The sequence below is a fragment of the Phycodurus eques genome, chromosome 11 (assembly GCF_024500275.1).
Source record: "Phycodurus eques isolate BA_2022a chromosome 11, UOR_Pequ_1.1, whole genome shotgun sequence".
In the NCBI taxonomy this organism is placed as follows: domain Eukaryota; kingdom Metazoa; phylum Chordata; class Actinopteri; order Syngnathiformes; family Syngnathidae; genus Phycodurus; species Phycodurus eques.
Genome location: NC_084535.1, coordinates 5,568,514 through 5,589,365, shown reverse-complemented (window position 1 = coordinate 5,589,365; position 20,852 = coordinate 5,568,514). Strand labels below are relative to the sequence as shown.

General features: G+C 40.4%; 1 protein-coding gene across 1 annotated transcript in view; it reads left to right on the top strand.

The window, feature by feature from the left end:
* Window positions 1-20,832, top strand: part of stox1 (storkhead box 1) — a 21,829-nt gene extending 997 nt beyond the window's left edge. Inside the window, exons 2-4 of the mRNA XM_061690225.1 lie at window positions 16,481-16,633; window positions 17,108-19,529; window positions 20,443-20,832. Coding sequence (XP_061546209.1) covers window positions 16,481-16,633; window positions 17,108-19,529; window positions 20,443-20,596 — 2,729 coding nt within the window. The 3' untranslated portion in view covers window positions 20,597-20,832. The remainder of the gene's footprint in view (window positions 1-16,480; window positions 16,634-17,107; window positions 19,530-20,442) is intronic.
* The last annotated feature ends 20 nt before the right edge of the window (window positions 20,833-20,852 follow it).

Sequence of the window (20,852 nt, the reverse complement as noted above, 5' to 3'; positions counted from 1 at the left end):
CTGTCACAATTGCTCAGTAAGCTGCAGTAATATTTGTTTTTCACAGAGTTTGAAGAATGGATGGCGATGGTTTGTTTGTCTACATGTCTTACTGCACTGTTTGTGTTCAAATACTGCGATGTCAATATTTCGTTAGCACATTAATGGCTTTTTGCCTTTATATTTTAGCATTAAATTCGCGAACTTTCACCCGACAGTTTTGTGTGGTTTATTTAAATACGCAACAAGTAATTGTTTTTGTTTTTTTGTTTAGTTTGACAAACTTCAAGTTCTTTAACGGTATAATACTTTGGCTGGATCTTACGCCCCATCAAGCCACATTGGCCACATTGGCCCCCACACTTTGAACCGTTAGCAGCACTTGTAAAATAGCTTTACACTCTCATTTCGTTTTTAAAATACATACAAAGGTGTATATTTTGCAATAATTTGGCTGAAAAAAAAAAAAGTCAAGATTTGAGATTTCTTTTTTTTTTTTTTTATTATTTTTTTTTTTTTTTGCATGTTGCACTTTGAAAGAGTTGCAGGCCGTGTTTTGGGCTGTCAAATGTATTGAAAAGAAACTTGAAATGATCGAGAATGTTCTGTCACTGTTCGACCTTTTCATGGTTTTTTTAAATGGATTTTTACGGTTTCGGTCTTGTGTCGGTCTTGGTCTGGACTCAGTCTTGACTTGCGAAAGTCTTGGTCTCGTTCTGGTCTCCGACAAGTCTTGGATAGTGTGGTCTTGAGTGCAACACTGCTGTATGGTATAAAACGGTAAAACATGGCACAATAAATTGTGTAGAAATAAACTGGTTTTAAAAAGTGTAATTACTATACATACTGTAATAGTCGTATATTGGATGTGTGCCTTTAAGGGGGCGCGGCCTAGTGAGTGACGTCAGGAGGTGGAGTCGGGTTGAGTGCGTCTGGGCGTGAGTTGTGGCCTACAGCGGCTCCTTGTCAGTGTTCTCATTTTGCATTTGCACGTTCGACCGGTTCTCATTCAATAATGACTGAAAGTGCTTCCGCGACTGTGGCTCTCCTTGCCCACATGAAAAAGGCATTACAGTACCTTCATTGAACCCCGCCCCCCACCCACCCCCACACACTTCACCCGACTGATAGTGACACATTTTGGCTTTCAACACACAGAAGAAAAATTGACCAAATGATGGCTCGTAACTGGAAAACTCATAAATTGTACCTACCTGTATACTGTATACGCAGTGTAATTACTGTGATCGTCTCTCTGTGTTCCGTCAAGTTTTATTCTTTTATGATGCTTCACACTGGCACTTCAACATGCGTTTACAACTTTGACAAAAAGGTGTCAAAGCCATAAAATTGCCCTTTTTGTCTCCCCCCCACAACCCCGTGTAGGCTTTACACGATCAGGATTTTTGGGGACGATCAGCGAATTTAAAAAAACGATAACCGATCACAAGATTAGCAATGTGTCTATTTAAATGACCTGTTCATTTACTGTACGTACTTGTGTACTTAAATGCTCCAAAAACTATATTTACAATAAATGTATCTTTGTTCATCTATTTATGCCAGTGCGGCATAGCGACAGACAGAAAAAAATGAATGGTCTTCTATTAGATGACAGGAAGTAAATACAGTAATTAACTTATTCACATTTTGTGACATTTTTCTTTGTTGCTGTGCCGTGAGTTTTTTCAATTGTAAAATATGTTCTTTGGCTCCATAAAGGTTGGAAATCACTGCTCTCTTGTCGTTAGATCGTGTATTCTAATCAGTCAGGTCAAACCAACATTACAACATGACAGAAATAATGGGTGCTAACTCACTGGAATTAAATGACTTCACCCACACCGAAACTTTAGAGCATGATTCGACAGAACGGCGGCATGTTTACGTACAACCGTTAGTGCTAGCACTAGCTTGCTAGGCTACATAAGCTTTTGTTGCCTGTTTGCGAGCCGTATCGTATTCAAAGTACGTGAACATACCTCAAGCAAGCCTTCAACGAACGTCCTCTCCTGTCCTGAGCACCGTTGACCACCAACACACATTTTGCCCCATTTTGCCCTTGTAATACAGTCTGCGCGATTCAGTCCAAACTTTCACTTAGGGGAACCCTTGTCAAATCTCGACATTTTCAGGCTCCAAAATGGACGTCTTCATGTAGCTGAATAATCAAAACGATCCGTTTTCACAAGAGTACCGTTTAGATGTAAACAATAACCCCTTGTCAAATGTCGTAGGCAAGTGACCAAAACAGCAATTTTTACCCATCTTCACAGTTGACAGTTTTCAGTATTTAGACGTAAACGTTAACGTCATTTTCAGAAACCTCCACCCTGAGAACCATTGTCAATTTGTTTGTTTTTTCCCAGGAAAATGCTGTTTTGATGTAAATAAACAAAACAATACAGTTTTCACAGACTCTAACGAATAAACGGTCTCATTTTCAAGAAACTTCTCCTTCAGAATGCTTTTCGAACATTTGCATTTTTAGGAAAATGACATTTTCTCGTAAACAAACAAGCACTTTTTGCTTGTTTTGGAGGGACTACTGTTTTAGTATTTAAGATGTAAATGATAACGGTATCGTTTATTTAAAAAAAAAACTCAATTTTGAGACCGCTTGTTAAATAATCTGAAACTCCCTTTTCATGTAAACGAATGATGACCTAAACAACTGTTTTGAGTTGCAAACAGTGCTTTAAAGGTAGTGTCACACACTCAACACAGGTTGCGGAGGAATGTGAAAGGGAGACCTCACAACTGGCGGGGTGTGACGTGATGCGATGCGATGGCTGATGGAGGGCGGGGGTGTTCGACATGTCATCCCCATGTGAGACACTTTGTGCTCCCATAGACAACAATCGGGCACACAAGCACATACTAAACGCCTTACTATGCGGCCACAATGCACACAAGTTACTCATGTAATTTGAGGCCAACAGACGGATGTTTTCATGGCCGACCTCCGGATCCTCGAACGCAGCAATTTGTATGGAAATGAGCTGCTTTTCTGCCTCCTCGCAGACAATCGGCCGGCACTGAATTACTAGTTTGCCAAACGGCAGACCGCCCTGTGAAAGTATTTTTTTTTTTTTAGGTGGTACTTGGGTGACATTTTTTATTTTTATTTTAATTGTATTTATTTATTTTTTACACAATGGCTGTCCAAGGCAGCTTTTCTGCCTTTTTACTTGTTTGCTGTCTTGTGTGGAAAAAGTATCAATGCGGGATGGAGGGCATTCATGTCGACCAGCGAATTCGATGTTGCCACGCATCTAATTATCTAAATACGCTTAAGCCGCATCGGGGCATGTTGTGACTAGTTGCACAACACCAAAAGGACAAGATTACACTTTGACTGGAGCCGCCTTGGCAATAAATAACCATTTTGACCAAGACGGCTGCGGGCTAAACAATAGAAGAAGAACCCGACACTGTCTTGCAAATGTTTTGACAAAAAAGGGGGGGGGGGCTCATGTTTTTAGCCAAAAGCTATCGTGTTACTGTGGCCTCACAAGAGACAATAGCATGATAACAAGCACTAAAAAAAAAAAAACACACTGGCGTGTACTAAAGCAAGGAAGGAGGTCAAGTCAGTGAGGGGATCCATAATGGTGTCTGACACACAGCTCAATTTAATTATCACAGCCTTCTCAGTTGAATCTTAAAAACGTGGGAAAGAGAGCCCGAGAGGGGAAGTTTGACTTGATGCATCGCCGTTATCCGAGTGGGAACACGCAACTTGTCTTCTTTTTTTTCCCTTTCACGCTTGCTTAAAGAATAATATCACGTTCCCAATGCAGAATCGTTTTTATTAGCAACCAGAGAGGGTCGCGGTTCGTTCTAATGTTTGTCTATACATTTCAATGGAATGCAGAGAGGATTTAGCGCCTACGGTATGTTACGGTTTTCCTTGAATACAGCAGTAGTAAAAGTAACAGTAGTCATAAGATTTTCCGAGATTTTTGCATTCAAATACATTATACATGTTTGAAGATAATTGCTGAAAACGTGTAAAGACTGTGAATTATTTACTACTCAATTATGGAGATAGGTGCCTTGCGTTTAATTCAATCCGTGAGGAAAAATAACTATATTGTTGTACTTTCTGAAAACATAACAGTAATGACGTAATTCAATAGAATTTCAAAGAATTAAACCGGGTTTTTTTTTTGTCTTACTGCATCAATTAGTAAATGCTGCTCCTTCTGAAGTGCCCACCTTGGCCACTTAGGGGCAGTATAAGGCAGACACAGTGATAAACCATTCATTGAGGCGTTATAAGAACAATAAAGTTCTAGGCAGTTCTTGCCGCTTTGCAGCAGCCAATCATATTGTAGTGAGAAGTGGCATTCATAATAACATCTAAACTCCTCTCTGAGCTCATCAGTACAGCAGTAAAATTAGCCATTCTACACAGGGGATAAATATCTGCCTGTGAGTACTGTTCTATTGTTTGTCTACATGTTGCTGAACCATTTGTGTTCAATCTTTTGTTTAAGTATGTTGTTGTCTTTTTTACCCGCTTCCAAATAGGGGAATCATACAGTTTCTGATGCTAACTAATGCTAAGTCGCTAGCTTTTCGAAGGCTTGATAACATGCATCGTTTTTATCCATCATATCTCTACCTAGTAGAAAGAAATAGCTCTGTAGGTGCTAACCGCTAGCTGCTGCACTTTGCTTCTGCATTATTGAGCCTCTTTCTTCTCCAAGCTGAAACATTTATGCAGCTTTAGAAGCGTGGTGTCATGCGGTATCCTGTGTCCCACCTACAGCAAAACTATCTTCGTCCAACCCCCGATGTGAGCTTAGCTTAGCGATTTAGCTTAGCCAAGCATTCCTGAAATGCTTTAACACTTTTCCCGGGATTTCTCTTCTCATCTCTCCTACCCTTTGCTTTTCTCCTAAAGTGTCCTACATTCACACAAAGCGCCGTCTCAAAGTGCTCCAGTAATGGTCATAATTCTTCCAGATGTTAGCTTATTAACCATGACAGCCCCCTACAGTCTGCTGCCGGGCCTTAAAGTGGTTCGCGCCATCCTAATTGAGCACCGCAGGTCAGAGGTCAAAGCATTCTTGTTAACAGGCTGCCGCGGGTCAGGTCGCTTCAGAAGCAAACATCCATACAGTATCCAACATTAGTCAGGGCAGGGCATATTATTTTTCCATAATTTTCCACAAAATGAGTGAAAACCATATCTAAAGTCTATTTGCATGAGAATTTTATATTGTATATTTGACTACATTTTCATCTACATAAAATAATGTATGGGTGGGTAATTTGGGCTGGTAAGTGCTGTTAACCAATCACATTCACCAAACTCATGTTAAATGAGAGTCAGCACACAGCTGCCACCATTTAAAGTGCCTTTGATTAACCCCAAATCAAGTTAAACTGTTCGAGTAGGCTTTTCCTGACGTTTTTGCTTACTTTGCTTTAGTGACTTAGTTACACTTGCTTATTAAGTTACAAACTGACTGTGTTCAGAAATAATGTTCAAACACGTTAACTGTTAGTCAGCGCACACACTTGCCACCATTTAGTGCCTGTGATTAACCCCAAATAAAGTTCAGCTGTTCTAGGACATCACAAAAACCTGGCATGTTAACGGGTGTGTAGAATATATATTTTTTTATATTCACTGTGTCCGTCTCACTGTATTGGTAGGAACGACTGTTACGTAAAGGATAAACCGCGCTATAGTAGGGGTGTACTGTAATAGTAATAAGAATCCTAATGGTTGTAGAGCCAATAAAAACAGTGGAGGAGTTTGTGCACCATGTCAGCAGCAGTTGGGGTTTCCCTCGTAGGATTTGTTTTCATTCTCACTCTACCCCTGACAAATGACTTAGCAACAGTATATTATGGTAAATTGACTATAAAAACACCCTTGGCTCTCCTGACACTATTGTATGTTTGTATAAATGGCAGCGAGGTGCGCCAGCTTTGCAAAAATACTATATACACAGGAGTCGGTGTCGATACTATTGGTTTTTCCACTAGGAAACGATGGAATAAAAAAAAAATCTGTTCCTTTAACTTTATGGGCAGTTTTAACACAATTAACGGTCACGCAAGTGTTAGAAGAAGTTAATCTACTGTTAACAGGAAATGGTTAAAAAAATAAATACATAAAAAATGTTTTCCTTTCTTTTTTTTTCTCTTTTTTTTATTTATTTATTTATTTATTTATTTTTAAATCTTTGTGTCAGAACCCACCCCGAAAACGCTTATTGGGGCGATATCCCCGTTAACTCCAGATTTTGGGGGGATTTAAAATGTATTTGTTTTACCCAATACAATTTCGATGGCCTTCACTAATCCGCAGATTTTCACTATTTGCGGTCTGGTCCGGTCCCTTTCCCTGGCGAATAGCGGGGCCCCACTATGTATGAATTTGAAGGCAAGTGATCGCAACACATGCAGCATGAGCATATAACAGTACTCATTTCCATATCTGCTTTATCCTCCGCAATAAACTAAAACTAATATTATTGCATCTTATTTGCGACAGTCTTGTTTTTAATCATGTAATTTACATGTAGTATGACTGTATGTATTATACAGTCCCCTGGTGGCAAAGGAGCATACACCGGAATGAGCAGCACAATGTCTATTGAATTATCATGATGCACAATAATGTTTGTGTATTAACATTCTATTTAATTAGCCTATTACCGCACATTTTTCATAAAGTACAATACTGTAGGGTGCTAGTTTTCCTATTAAAGCACATTACCCCAAACATTTTGGTGTTTTTTTTTTGGGGGGTGGGGGGCTAGAACGGATTAATGGCATTTCCATTCATTTTAATGGAGAACGTTGATTTCAGATATGAGTGTTTTGGGTTACAAGGGTGGTAATGCTACTATTGTACTTGATTATACTTTGAATGTGTAGAACATTTGGAAGGAGTCTATCTTGGTAAAGGAGAGGCGGTAAAAGTCAAAGGAAATGGTCGGCATCTGTGTCCAATGAGGACCATCACTCTTGATTAAAGGGGATTAGGGTGGGGGTCGGGGTTGGGGGTGTGCGTGTCGTCTGCATCTTGCACACCAACACTCAGGTTGGAGGTGAAAATCGGGGGAATGCTGAATAAATATTTAGGTGTAAGATGATCCTTTACACTTGACCTTCAGCAACTCCTCAAAGAAAGGGGGGAAGAAGCTCTGATGTGAGTTGACAAGGAAGTGATTAGACTGGGCTGCGAATTAATTGGAACTCAGGGAATCATTGACTGAGGGCCAATGCTAATAATATAACTGTAAAGGTTGGGATTTTTTCTTCTTCCCCCCAGCCCCCATCCTCTCTTCCCTTCGGCAGAACTTCAACTTATTCCAAAAGGTGGAAGAAGTGAAATCATCTATGCAACACTTGTGACTGACTAACCCTGATTTTAAATTTAAAAAATAATAATAATAATAATAAATCCCCGGTATTTTATGACTGCTGTCTGCTGCTGTCTCTCGCCCCCCCCCCCCCCCCCCCCCCCCCCCCCTTCCCGTGCACGCTCATGCAATAGTATCACGTTTCACACTGAGCTCTCAAAGACAAGTCTGTCTTGTTTCAAGTCTCGGGTTTTTGCATTGGGTGAAGTCAGTGGCAGGCCGTGCATTTGGTACCTTCAGTGGAGACATAATCCAACCGCGTAATATCACCACTATTACGTCGCAATTATAGAAACTCTCAATTCCGTACAAAAACGCAATATAACAGCACACGACTATATTATCTGGAGCAGCTCAAAATCATTATTTATGTAATAACACAATAAAATACATCATACTCACCAAAGTTGCTGGTTAGTAGATGTATTAATGTGTGCAAATCACAACAGATATGTTTTTCTCACCAACCAGTCAGACGACAGAATAATGCAGATGTCATCAAGGGCCAGCGCTCTGGACCTGTGAGGATCAATTTAAAATCTGACTGCTTATAGATATAGTCCCACTGCTAATACATTTGAAATGACTACTTTTTTTAGTTAAATTTGTTATTTATAGAATATGCAGTGGGCCAATAAAATGGAAAAAAAAAAAAAAAAAATTCCTCTTCACACTTAGTTGCTTTATGGCTTTAAAGTTGGCTTGAACAGAATGTCAATGGTTTGCAAAGTGAGTCTAAAAGGCTGTTGTGTAGTTAGAGATTGCCACAATGCAAGTCTACTGAGCATTCTTCCCTTTTCTTTGGCTTTGGTTGCCACCACACTGAAGGTTTCCATGGCGACACAGGACAACACCAAACTCCTCATTCGGGTTGTTTTACTCGTTATTTTTTTCCCGACTTTCTTTTGAGCTCGTCCCGGTTCGGTTTCCTTAACAGTGATTAGGCGTACCGACGCTTAATATTAAAAATATATATATAATATATAAAAATCAGTAACAGTTGATTTTATCACGGCCACTGAAATATTTATCCGAGCAGGGCGAAGAATTCCTATTTCTTAAGTGCTTTACATCCATCAATAAACAGTAAAGTAGTTATCGTATTTGTTTTTAAGTAGGCCTTAACAGAAGTCAGCGTCCTGCGTGAATAACTGGTAGATAAAGAGCAAAATGTAATGGCTTCAAAATTATGTTAAGGATACACCAAACTTGGATTAAGAACATATTTGTATTACTATTACTAATATCACTTGGTGAGTCTGTTCTGTGAAAAGTGCTATAGAAATGCAATTAGCTTATTTACTTACTTTTCATTACCGAGTTACCATAAATGGCCTTTTTAGTGTTCTCCAATGATAGTGGACCAGCCAGAACGCAGCTACTGTTGTGGTAGCGTTAGCATTGGCGCTAATGTCCCCGCTCAGGTTAATATATTTTAATGGAATTGATTCAGGACTTTTTTTCCTTTAAATTGCGACCATAATGGTCTTTTTTAGTAGTCCTAAATAGTAGCGGACCAGCCAGGACACCCATTGTGTTAGCGTTAGCATTGGTGCTAACATCACTATTGAGTTGTGGGCACGTCAATGGTATTATTACTTTTTACTTGTCATTACCATGCCGACCACCTTGCTAAGTTGTCTATAAAAAGAGTGGACCAGCCAGGAGCACCATTAGCTCCGATGCTAGCATTTGCATCAGGGCTAACATCACTGCTCAGAAATGTATGCATGTTGATATTACACCAGATTAGTTAAGGACTCATTATTATTTATTATTATTACCATGGCGACCAAAAATTCTAATTTTTACTGCTCTTTAGTGACGACGGACTAGCCAGGACATGTCTCATATTGCACTAGCATTAGCATCAGTGCTAATATTCTTCAGAGTTGTGTTAATGACTTAATATTTCTTATCATCATTCCCTTTGCGACTATATATCACCTTCTTTAGTAGGGTCAAATGGCGGTGGACCACCCAGGATACCTTACGTGTTGCGCTACCATTAGCATCCGTGCTAACGTCACTTCTCCGAGTTTTGTTCATGTTGTTGGGACACCCTTGGTTGCTGTGTCTGGAGCCACGTTATTGCTTTGGACACTCTTGCTTTTTACGAGGCCACTTTGGCTGCGAGAGACGCATCAGTGCGCTCATGAAAGACTCGTAAAGTCTGGAAATGTCCTGCGCAGACACACAACGGCGCATTACAGAACGTATGCACGGTTGGTCTGGGAGTTTTTTGTTTTTTTTTGGGGGGGGGGGGGGGGGGGGGGGGGGGTTGATCCTGAAGTGGCGGAACTACTTACACTATGTACTGTACACATGTAGAAGTACAGATGCGTGTTAAAAAAAAAAATACTGGTAAAAGTAGGGGTGCTGATTCAATTTCCTTATTAAAGTAAAAACAAAAATAAATACAGACTCTGAAATGTGTACTTTTGTGCAACTTTTTTTTGTGGAAAAACAAAAACCAAGCCTATTATGACAAAGCAACATGTAGAAAGTACACATTTGTTTTCAAATGTAAGGAGTCAAAGTAAAAACAGATTGCCCCCAAAAAATAAATAGTGGTGTCTTAAGATTCGAGTGAACAGACTTATGAGTTTTTTTAGATATGAGCTGTCGTTTGGCTAATTGTTAGCTTTGACATGCAGGCACAGACTTGCGATACGAGCGCTGTGTGGTGGAAGTCAACTCAACACACGTCACCATAAGCAGCACAACGGCAGATGGCAAACAACTCTTTTAAGAAAAAGCTGTTTATTGCCACTCCTAGTTGAAATTTACTTTCAAATTAAACATAAAAAAGATAATTACACATTGTTTATTTAAAACAGCCAAACAACTGTCTAAAGCTTGTTTCAAAGCTTTGTAGGAGGAATTCTTTCCCCTTCTTGCTTGATGTACAGCTCCAGCTGTTCAACAGTCCGGGGCCTCCGTTGTCGTATTTTACTGTTCATAATGCCCCACACATTTTCAGTGGGAGAGAGGTCTGGACTGCAGGCAGGCCAGTCTCGTACCCGCACTCTTTTACTACGAAACCACGCTGTTGTAACACGTGCAGAATGTGGTTTGGCATTGTCTTGCTGAAATAAGCAGGGTCGTCCATGAAAAAGATTGCTTGCTTGGATGGCAGCATATGTTTGTACTGTATGTATCTTTCAGCATGAATGGTGCCTTCACAGATGTGTAAGTTACCCATGCCATTGGCACTAACACAGCCCCATACCATCACAGATGCTGGCTTTTGAACTTTGAGTCCATAACAGTCTGGATGGTTCGTTTCCTCTTTGGCCCGGAGGACACGATGTCCACAATTTCCAAAAACAATTTGAAATTGGACTCGTCGGACCACAGAACACTTTTCCACTTTGCCTCGGTGCATCTTAGAAGAGCTCGAGCCCAGAGAAGCCGGCAACGTTTCTGGGTGTTGTTGATAAATTGCTTTTGCTTTGCATAGTAGAGTTTCAAGTTGCACTTACGGAGGTAGCGTCAAACTGTATTTACTCACATTGGTTTTCTGAAGTGTTCCTGAGCCCATGTGGTGATATCCTTTACACATTGAAGTCAGTTTTTGATGCAGTGCCGCCTGAGGGTTCGAAGGTCACGGGCATTCAATGTTGGTTTTCGGCCTTGGCGCTTATATGCAGTGATTTCTCCAGATTCTCTGAACCTTTTGATATTATGGACCCTAGATGATGAAATCCCTAAATTTCTTGCAATTGTACGTTGAGGAACATTGTCCTTAAACTGTTCGACTATTTTCTCACGCACTTGTTCACAAAGAGGTGAACCTCGCCCGATCTTTGCTTATAATGACTGTGCAATTCAGGGAAGCGCCTTTTATACCCAACCATGGCACCCGCCTGTTTTTGCCACCTGTCCCAGCTTTTTTGGAACGTGTTGCAGCCATAAAATTCTAAGTTGATGATTATTTGCTAAAAACAATGAAGTTTATCAGTTTGAACATTAAATATCTTGTCTTTGTAGTGTATTCAATGAAATATAGGTTGAACATGATTTGCAAATCATTGTATTCTGTTTGTATTTATGTTTAACACAACGTCCCAACGTCATTGGAACTGGGGTTGTACAATATTATGGAGTGCTATTTTTCCCTCATTAAAGGTCCCATGTTTTGGCTATTTAGACCTCCATAGATGCCCGGAGAAAATCCACGCAGGCACAGGGAGAACATGCAAACTCAACCCAGGCTGGGCCGGGGATTGAACCCCGGTCCTCAGAACCGTGAGGCAGACACTAACCAGTCACCCCACCGTGCTGCCTGTAGTTTCATATCATGTGATATAAAAATTGTTTTTCTTGTATTTCTTTTGTTTTTTTTATTCTAAAACATTTGTATTTTTCACATGATATTGAGTTTTTTTTTTATTTTTTATATAAATGTTGGAAACATTTCATGCTGTTTTGGTCAGTCTCTGTATTCTGCGACTCTATTGAACCATATCGGAGCCTTATTGTCAGAGTTGAGTGTTGAAATGAGACTCATGCGGCAGCTACCAAAACAGCCATGTGGCACTCATCAGGGTCAGAAGACTTAAATAAGAGGAGAAGGTCGACATTTTCCCCCCCCGTTCACTCTCATGGGATCAGTTTATTCTCACATGGAAAATTCAGGACTTTTTTTTTTTTTTTATAATCTCATCAGTGTAGCGGTATTGAAGTACTTATGTAGACCCCTTTGGTTTTTGCATTAGAGATCATTGTGCCATTAACATCTGGAAGAGTCAAGAAACCTGCTTCCTACGTTGCGCATAATGCAACTCCATTCCACCCCCCTCACTTCAACAAAGTCAGGTAAAGGCATTTTGTAAGTGTCTCCCTTGCTTAATCCCCGGCTTCATACCCAAACTGTCTGCCCGCTGACACTGCTGTTGCCATGGCAACCAGCGAACAGCGTATTCATGCTGTGTATGACAAAAAGAGTAGAATGGCGTGGCCCGTGCTTGGATTACACAAGCATAGTAAAGTGTGAACCCCCGCCCCCCGGAGAGAGGACGCGCACAATCACAAATGTCTGACTTGTTGGGCCTGTTTGGGTTTAATTCGATAAACTAGCCGTTCCCGTCCGTGACACGAAAGGAAACAAACTGCACAAAGTATCTGACTGCCTTTTTACTATTACTACATTTTGTATTATTGTCTAAGATTTTTTTTTCTTTTTCTTAGCAATATTTTTAACAACCATTTTTTTGGGGTAGTTTTCCAGGTATTTATGTATATTTTTAAATACATACATGGATTTTTCAAATGTTTTTATTTTTTGTCAAATATTATTTTATGTTCTTGTAATGTGTTTTGTATTTTTATCGTCTTAAGTTTTGTTTTCTGTGTATACAATTTTTGTAGTTTACCAGATGTTTATTTATTTACTTTTTTTTTATTTAACAAATGTGTGCATATTCATCTATTTTTTTCTACTATTGATTTTTTTTATTAAATATTTTTGTATTTTTTTGTAAAATACTTTGTATTGTGTGAGAGTTTAAAAATGTTTTTTTTTTAAATATTTGTTCCTAATATTTTTTGTGTACAACGTATTTGTTGTTTTCCAGATGTCTGGGTATATTTTCAAATATTTGCACCTTTTAAAAAAATAGTATTTTATACATTTTTGTTATTTTATAGTATTCTGTAGTTTTTTTTTAATTCCTAATCCATTCCTCTCCTCTTTGTATATTTTTGCAGATACAACTGTAATTTTAGCATATATTAGTTTTTTTATTTTCTCCTATTTTGTTAAAATATTTTGTGTAAAGTTTGTCCAATATTTTTATATTTCATCTAATATTTGTAATTTGTTTGTCAAATATTTGGCATTTTTATCTATTTTTTGGGCATAATTGTCTTTCTTTTTTTGTACAATACAGGTATTTATTCCTAATATTGTTTTGTTTTCCAGGTGTTTTTTTTTCATTTGTATTTTATCAAATGTGTATTTTTCAAATATTTTGTATTATTGTTCAAGCTTTTGTTTTTCTTGTAATATATGTTTTATAGTTTTCTAATTGTTTTCCTAATATTTGAGGTTTTGAATACTATTTTTGGGTTTCCAGATTGAATTATTTTTAGCTTATATTCTTTGTTGTATAAATTTGTATTTTTTTCAGATGTTTTTATTTTCAGCCAATATTTTTATTTTTTTTGGTCATTTTTTTTAATGATTTGTTTTAATTTTGTCATAATGTTGTATTTTAAAAGTATGTATTCCTGATGTTTTTGTTTTCTACATACTATATTTGTAGTTTGCTCAGATAATTGTTATAGTATTGGGGGGGGGGGGGGGGAGAAAAAAAAAAAAAAAAGGCTTATTCCAATCCCTGGTTGATTTCATACGAATAGTGGAAGAGCAGCATTAGGACATTCGGAAAAGATTGGATTGTTTGGCGATTATTGATCCCTCTGATGTTAATTGGTGTATACCTTCTCCTCTGAGCCCATCTTGCTGACCCCGACCCACGCTACCCCTACTCCCCTCTTTATTTACACAGTCATCTGACAGTGTGTGGCTCCTATGCATCACATTCCTATAGGAAGCACAGCACAATGAGGAGCCCAGTCAGCAGTGCTAATTCACTGGCCAGGCAGAGCCATATTGAGATATCCGCTCTGAGGTTTAGTCACATTAATGTCCTGTGAGGGAGGTTTAGGGTGGGGGGGGGGCTATGTGTTTTTTTTTTTTTTTTATACACACAATCCCGCCATGTGTCATAGGATCAGTCTGACAAAAAAAAAAGACCCCCATCTGTGAGCCTTATGAGCTTTAAGTGCTGTTAATTGTGTTGTTTTTACTTACATAAGCACAACGTTCTATGAGTCCACAATAGCTGTGTAATTTTTTGCATCTATGGTTTTTAGAATGTCACTGCACAGTCAAAACAAAAAATGACACTATTCATTCACTCGTGCGCTAGTATGCGCTCCCATGACAGATACTTTGTGATATGTTGTTTATTTCCCCTGTCTTGTGCGTAAGTGGTTCAAATGCGACAGTTGTAAATGTTTAGTTTACGTCAAGCGGGAGCTTTGCTGTTCGGGGGCCATGTGGCACATGTTTAAGATGAAAGTCAAGTGGAAACGCGCAGAAACTAAAAGAAACATGGGCGAACGCGCCTGTCGAAAATTGCTCAACGTATCATTTTCTATAGCGATGCGATGAGAGTACATTCTCAAATCAGTTCGGCTTTATTTATAGAGCACTTTACAAAAACAAAACCAAAAAACAAAAATCTGTAGCTGAAACAAAAGTGATGTACATACTAATCAAACATAAAACATCCATCCATCCCTTTTCTGAGCCGCTTATCCTCACCAGGGTCGCGGGACAAACATAATCAATTAAACAATAAAAAAAAATAATAATAATAATAATGGTAAATATACAAATATATATATATACAAAATAATTTAATAACAAATATAACTTTAAACTAAAAGACTTCATGAAGTGTCACTGATTAACTATAATTTAGTATTTTTGTATTTTTTTTTGTATCGCTATATGCTATGGTAATATGCTTCGTACTTTTTCAAACATTTTTCCCAGATGTATTTTTTGTCAACTTTTTGTCTTTATTTTAGTACCTTTGTCAATTGTTTTGTACTGTGTCTACTGTTTTTGAAGTTTTTGGGATATACTGTTTGTTTCTGTCAATTTTTTTTTAATTTCCATATTACTGTATATCATTTTATATTCTTTTTCATTATTTCTTATGTTTGTATTTTTTGTCATATAGAGTGGACCCCTGCATACTCGAAGTTCGGTACCCTCGGACTCGCCTATCAATGGATTTATTTTTGTTGTAAATTTGTTTTGTGGATTATGATTACCATATTATACAATTATAATAAACTGCAGTTATCTGCAGATTTTCGCTATTTGCGGTCCAGCCTGGTCCCTATCCCGTGCGAATAGTGGCAGTCCACTATATTTAAATATATTTATTTTCTGTTATTATTTTTAATTGCAACATTTTTGTCTTCTTTTAAATCTTTTTTTTTTTTTCTCCCTGAAGTGTTTTTATTTTATGTTGTAATATTTTTTATTTTACTCTCAATATTTTGGTGTTTTTAAAAATGTTTCATTTAATATTTGTCATATTTTTTTATTATGTACTAATATTTGGAATTATTTACCAATACTTTTTATTTTTCCACTATTTTGACTTTTCTTACTAATATTTTTCTACTTGTACACTCACTCTGACCTGAGTACATTTATGAGCTGTCATTGATTAACTCGAGTCAGACTTGTACTATGTCGATGGTGAAGTTAGCGTTCCTAATGTTCACGACGTTTAGGGCGTTTTGTCGTGTCTAAGCATTCACCCGGGGTCTGGTTTATTTCGGAGGATTTCTAATCTTCAAGTAACATTTAACACTCGCAATTGTCATACAGTGAACCCCCGCTTTATTGTGGTGGATATGTTCCAGACCCATCCGCAATGGATGAAACTGCAATATAGAAACACCATATTTAGAATAAAAGGTTTTGACCCTCCCACATGCTTTCAGCGCATTTAAACTTATTAAAAGTCACTTTTTAAAAAAAGCATTTCAAACCAATCTGAGCACAAAAAAATGCAAGCATTAATTGCATAGAAGAGACTATATGTATTATGTCTGTGAGTGTTACTATCGGGTTCCCTGAGACAACATGTCCCATAAGAATGCAATCTGCTCTGTGAGTCGAGCTTTGGTGTGGTCAACGTTGCAATGAACCAGTTTCAGACTACAGAAGACAAAATATGTCGAGACGTTCTTTGGTGATGTTTTTCCAAGGGTCCCCCATGACACGGGAGTCTTGATGAGACACGGGGCGAGATACGCGATCCGCTCAGCATGTGACCTGCGGTCACTGCTGTGGGAGTGTTGGAATTCTGTGGTTTGTCCTGGCGCTGGTGGAATGTCCGTAACAGCCAGACATTCGCGGTTCATGTAGCTTGAGTAAATAGACCACTGTGGTGAGGGCTTAAGAAGTGGTTAGTGGACAAAATTTAGGGATTGTTTTGAATCCAGGTGTGGTTGTGTGCAATAACACCTGCGCTAACTCACAATCTGCTGTTTTTTTTTGTGATGTGTTTCAGGCGACCTGTCCCCCTTGCAGATGTCCCCCGTCCCCCAGTCGCAGTTCATTCCTTTGGCGGAAGTGTTGTGCTCCGTCATCTCGGACATGAACTCGTCCCAAATTATCGTCAGCCAGGAGACTCTCGTCAATCACATGAGCAGATCACATCCAGGTAAGCGGTGAAAAGTACAGGGAGTCCTCTGTTTACGAAAGTCCTAATGTTTTACATTACAAGTAAGAAGCAGTCGTTCTACTAGTACACTGAATTGCCTTACTAATGAGGACAAAGAGTGTACTAGTACATGGACCTTAAGCCGGATATTAAGGATAGTGAATAAATGCTCAAATGGCCTCCTATAGGAACTGCGTCATGAACTAGGTTGCACAGCACCTAGTACTACATGACCACACTGAACAAGGAGGTACTCTCATTTCCGCTGTACTTGATTTTTTGGAATGTTTTATATTTAAGGCCTAGAAGAGTTGGCGGTGATGGACTACATACAGCGTGTTCTAAATTACTGTACATACAAATTGAGGTTACATCGCCATCATAGGAACAGAACTCTCCCGTAAACCGCGAACCTCAGGACTATTCAAGTTCTTAAACCGATCTTTAAAACATCTCTCTCTCTCTGCTTTTTAGGGATAACCATCCCAACTCAGGACATTCTCTACAATACCTTAGGCACTCTGATCAAGGAGCGCAAAATTTACCACACGGGTGAGGGCTACTTTATCGTCACACCTCAGACTTATTTTATCACCAGCAACATGGCCAGAGAGAAGACCTGGTGGACTTCGGGCTCAGCAGACGAGCCCCCCTCACCTCCTATTACTTACCTTCTGAGCAATGACATCTGTGTGGAGAGCACTCAGACGCCCTCGGCGGCTCACTGCAAATCTTGCAGCTGCTTCAGCCTGCTCCCGATGGCCACCAGTGAGCCCGCCACTAACTTAACGCCCGCCCTTACTCCATCTGCTGTGCCCGATCAGCATTCTGTCTCCGTTTCCGTCAGCGAGTCCACAGCCAAGAGCTTAAAGTGGCCTCGACCGTTGGATAACAAGCCCTCGGTGCAGCATCAGTCCACCTCCACGACGGCAGACTGCCAGGCTAGCGACGTCAGCAAAACCACAGGAGCGATCAACGGTGTTGCCCGCAAAGAGAAAGACAGCAAACCGGGCAGGAAGTTTGGTCTCAGTTTGTTCCGGAGGAACGGCGGTAAAAAAGAGAAGCCAAAGAAGGAGTATGCATCGTTTTCAGGGCAGTTCCCACCCGAGGAGTGGCCAGTAAGAGACGAAGATGACCTCAATAACTTACCCCGTGACCTGGAGCACGCCATCATCAAGCGCATAAACCCTGAACTGACGGTTGACAACCTGACACGTCACACAGTTCTGATGAAGAAGCTAGACGAGAGGCAGGAGAAGGCCGCGGACAAAGGCGTAGACAAGGGTATGTCAACAGATCTCCTAACAAGTTCAAAACCGAGGCACCACCACCACTCTTCCAGGTCAGCAAAAAGATCTGCTCAGAAATGTTCTCGTAGCAAATGGCGGGTGCACTCCTCCAAAGAAAAGCAACGGGAGAGGATCAAGAACAGGCTTCCTCCATGTGCCAATGTCTATCCAGAGAGGGAAGATTTGATCCCCACCCGACTGCGAGTGGAAATCCCAATTGATGAACCCTGTAAAGCAGATGATGCTGTGGAGGGTATATCGCTTTACAAGAAACGCATTGAAAACCCTTTCAATGCTCCAGAACCTGGAATTCTTCCTGTTGCAGTCAGTTGGGATCATCGAAAACCAAAAGAGGGCAGGCCATCGGGGAGGAAGGAACGAACGTGTCATCGCTCCAAATTGTGGGACTCTCATCGGACCAAGGTGGGTGTAGCGGAAGCAGAACATACGGCGAAATCCCCCACGTCTGAAGACAAATGCGACCAGGAGAGGGATGCCATTTGCGATCGTCTGCTGCAACCCGACCTGAAGCTTTGCGGAGAGTTGCCGCCGGACTACAGCTCAGCTTATCCACAGAGCTGCACGCTGAGGATCGATGACAAGATTCAACATCGGATGGAAGGAAGCGGAGCGGAGAGCTGGGAAAAACCTCAACTGAAAGATGGCAAGAACCAAGCTTTGGACAATGGCCTCTCAAACATGCATCAGTACACCAGTTCCAATACAATCCCAACTCAGGCCTGGCCCAAAACCTCTTTACAACGGAAGCACTCGCTCAGACTAAACAAAACGCAAAGAGACGATTCCCAGAAGACCGATCAGCTTTCAACACGTCATCACGCAAAGGACGTAAGAACAATCACTGTCATTAGAGAGCAAGGTACTTTGGGTGTGGTAGAGCCAGTAGTTGATGACATTCCCCCAGGAACAGAGACCGAAGATGACTACAGACTCTATCAAAGAGCAGACCATCACCAGGACGAAGATACCTGCAGCTCCCTGTCCTTGAATGAGGAGGACCTTATACCAAACTACCTTCACCCTCACTTAGTCTACCATCAATACGATACCGAATCCAAGTGTCAGGAATCCAGCGGTCACTATTACGACTCCAGCTTTCCCCATCAACAAGTCTCCTCCATCAACAGCCACTCAGCCACCGAGAGGGAGGCTTCTCTGAGCCCCAGCAGACTCTGTGAAACCACGTGGGGACGTCAGCATCCTCAACAGAGTGCTATATCGCCTCAAGAGGAACCAAGCTCTGGGAAAGAAGCCCTGGTCCAGGAAGGATTACAAGAGGCCAGCCTTGAATGCGACTGCCCTGCACCTCCGGAGGCCTTTGACAGTAGCATCTTTGACTACTGCCCAGCAAGTGGGGTGGAATCAGACGCAGAGACTGTCCGCAAGTCTACAGACGAGGGTGACGGCGAATCGGCTCACTGGGTGGCGGAAGTGAAAGAAGCACAAGGAGAGGATTACCATGAGATGGGAGTTTCCCGGACCCCAGGAGGTGATCTTAGCGGGCCCAGGGCAATGGAGAATGGCGATGCAGTCGAACTGGTCGAGAACCAGAGCTTTACAGGAGACAGCGGGATAGATTCTCCACGGTAAGTGGCTGTCTACTGTTTACGTGATCCTTATAGTGTTACTTACAAGCTCACTTAAGCAGACTACAGACATACTGACTTTTAGCGATCTTAACGTTCAACACAACTAGTTGCTCCTCTATTTGTGTCCGGCAGCAGCGTGAGCTTCAGGTCACTTTGTGTTTACTTCTATCGTGGCAGTGCACGTCACAATCGCAGAGTCTGTGGCTCAGCCCAACTCAGTGTTGACCACCCACATAAGGATTTGCCATTGCAAATATTGAACAGGTTTATCATTTACGATTGTTGGCCGATATTTCTGAGCAAAATAGTCACTCTTTACACACACCACAGAATAATCACTCAGACAATTACGAAATTGCTCAAATTCGGCCCAATTGTCACGAGGTGCATACCCGACTTCTGAGACCAGGGATATCTGAAATTACTCAAACTGCTACAACCTGAAACTAAATGTGAGATAAAACTTGATATTGCAGCTGGTACTTAAATTGCACATTATACTCTGTCTTTGTCCATTTTCACACCAGAATTGAACAGCATTCCCAGAGACCATTGCAGTCAGTCAGGCAAAAATAAACACTGCAGTGAGAGGTTAGACCTCCAGGCTGCATTACTGCATTTGGCCTTTCACCAAGTTATGTTTCTTCCCTTAAAAAGTAAAAGGCAATAAAGCTGCACAAACACCTTGTAATGAACGCTAACGTCCAATATTTGGACAGCAGGGAATCATTTTAATAATGACGTATAATTGCTCCGCCGTGCTTAAATTTCAAATCGGAGAAAGAAAATGATTGGCACTCACTAGGCAGCCTTCCATGTGGGAATGTATTAAATGCTGCCTTATTTATGCGATTTATTCATTTATTTTTAATCAAATATATCCATCTGTCCCCCACCCTTCTCCACACAGAACCCACATAAGTTTGGCTTCAAGCAACACAGTCATTCTGGAGGGTCTCAAGAGGAGGGGCTTCCTACAGAACCTGGACAAACTGCACTCCAAAAGCAGCACCATTCGACCGCAGAGCTCGCTGCTGCAGCTCACGCCCGTCATGAACGTGTAAGAAGGAACCTCGAAAATCTCGTGTGCTTTAATCTCAAATTCGGTGCAAAAAAACAGTACAGATGTTTGCATGTATATTTGTAAATATTTTCTAATATGATATGCCATATAAGTTCCTAGACAACATTGTGTACCTGCTAAATGTAGGTGGGGTATCAACATTTATGGGTTAACCATGTATAGTTTTGCATACATTTTCTCTTTGGTTAAATTGTGCCTTTTATTCTTGTAGGAATTGAAAACCACAAATAAAAGTG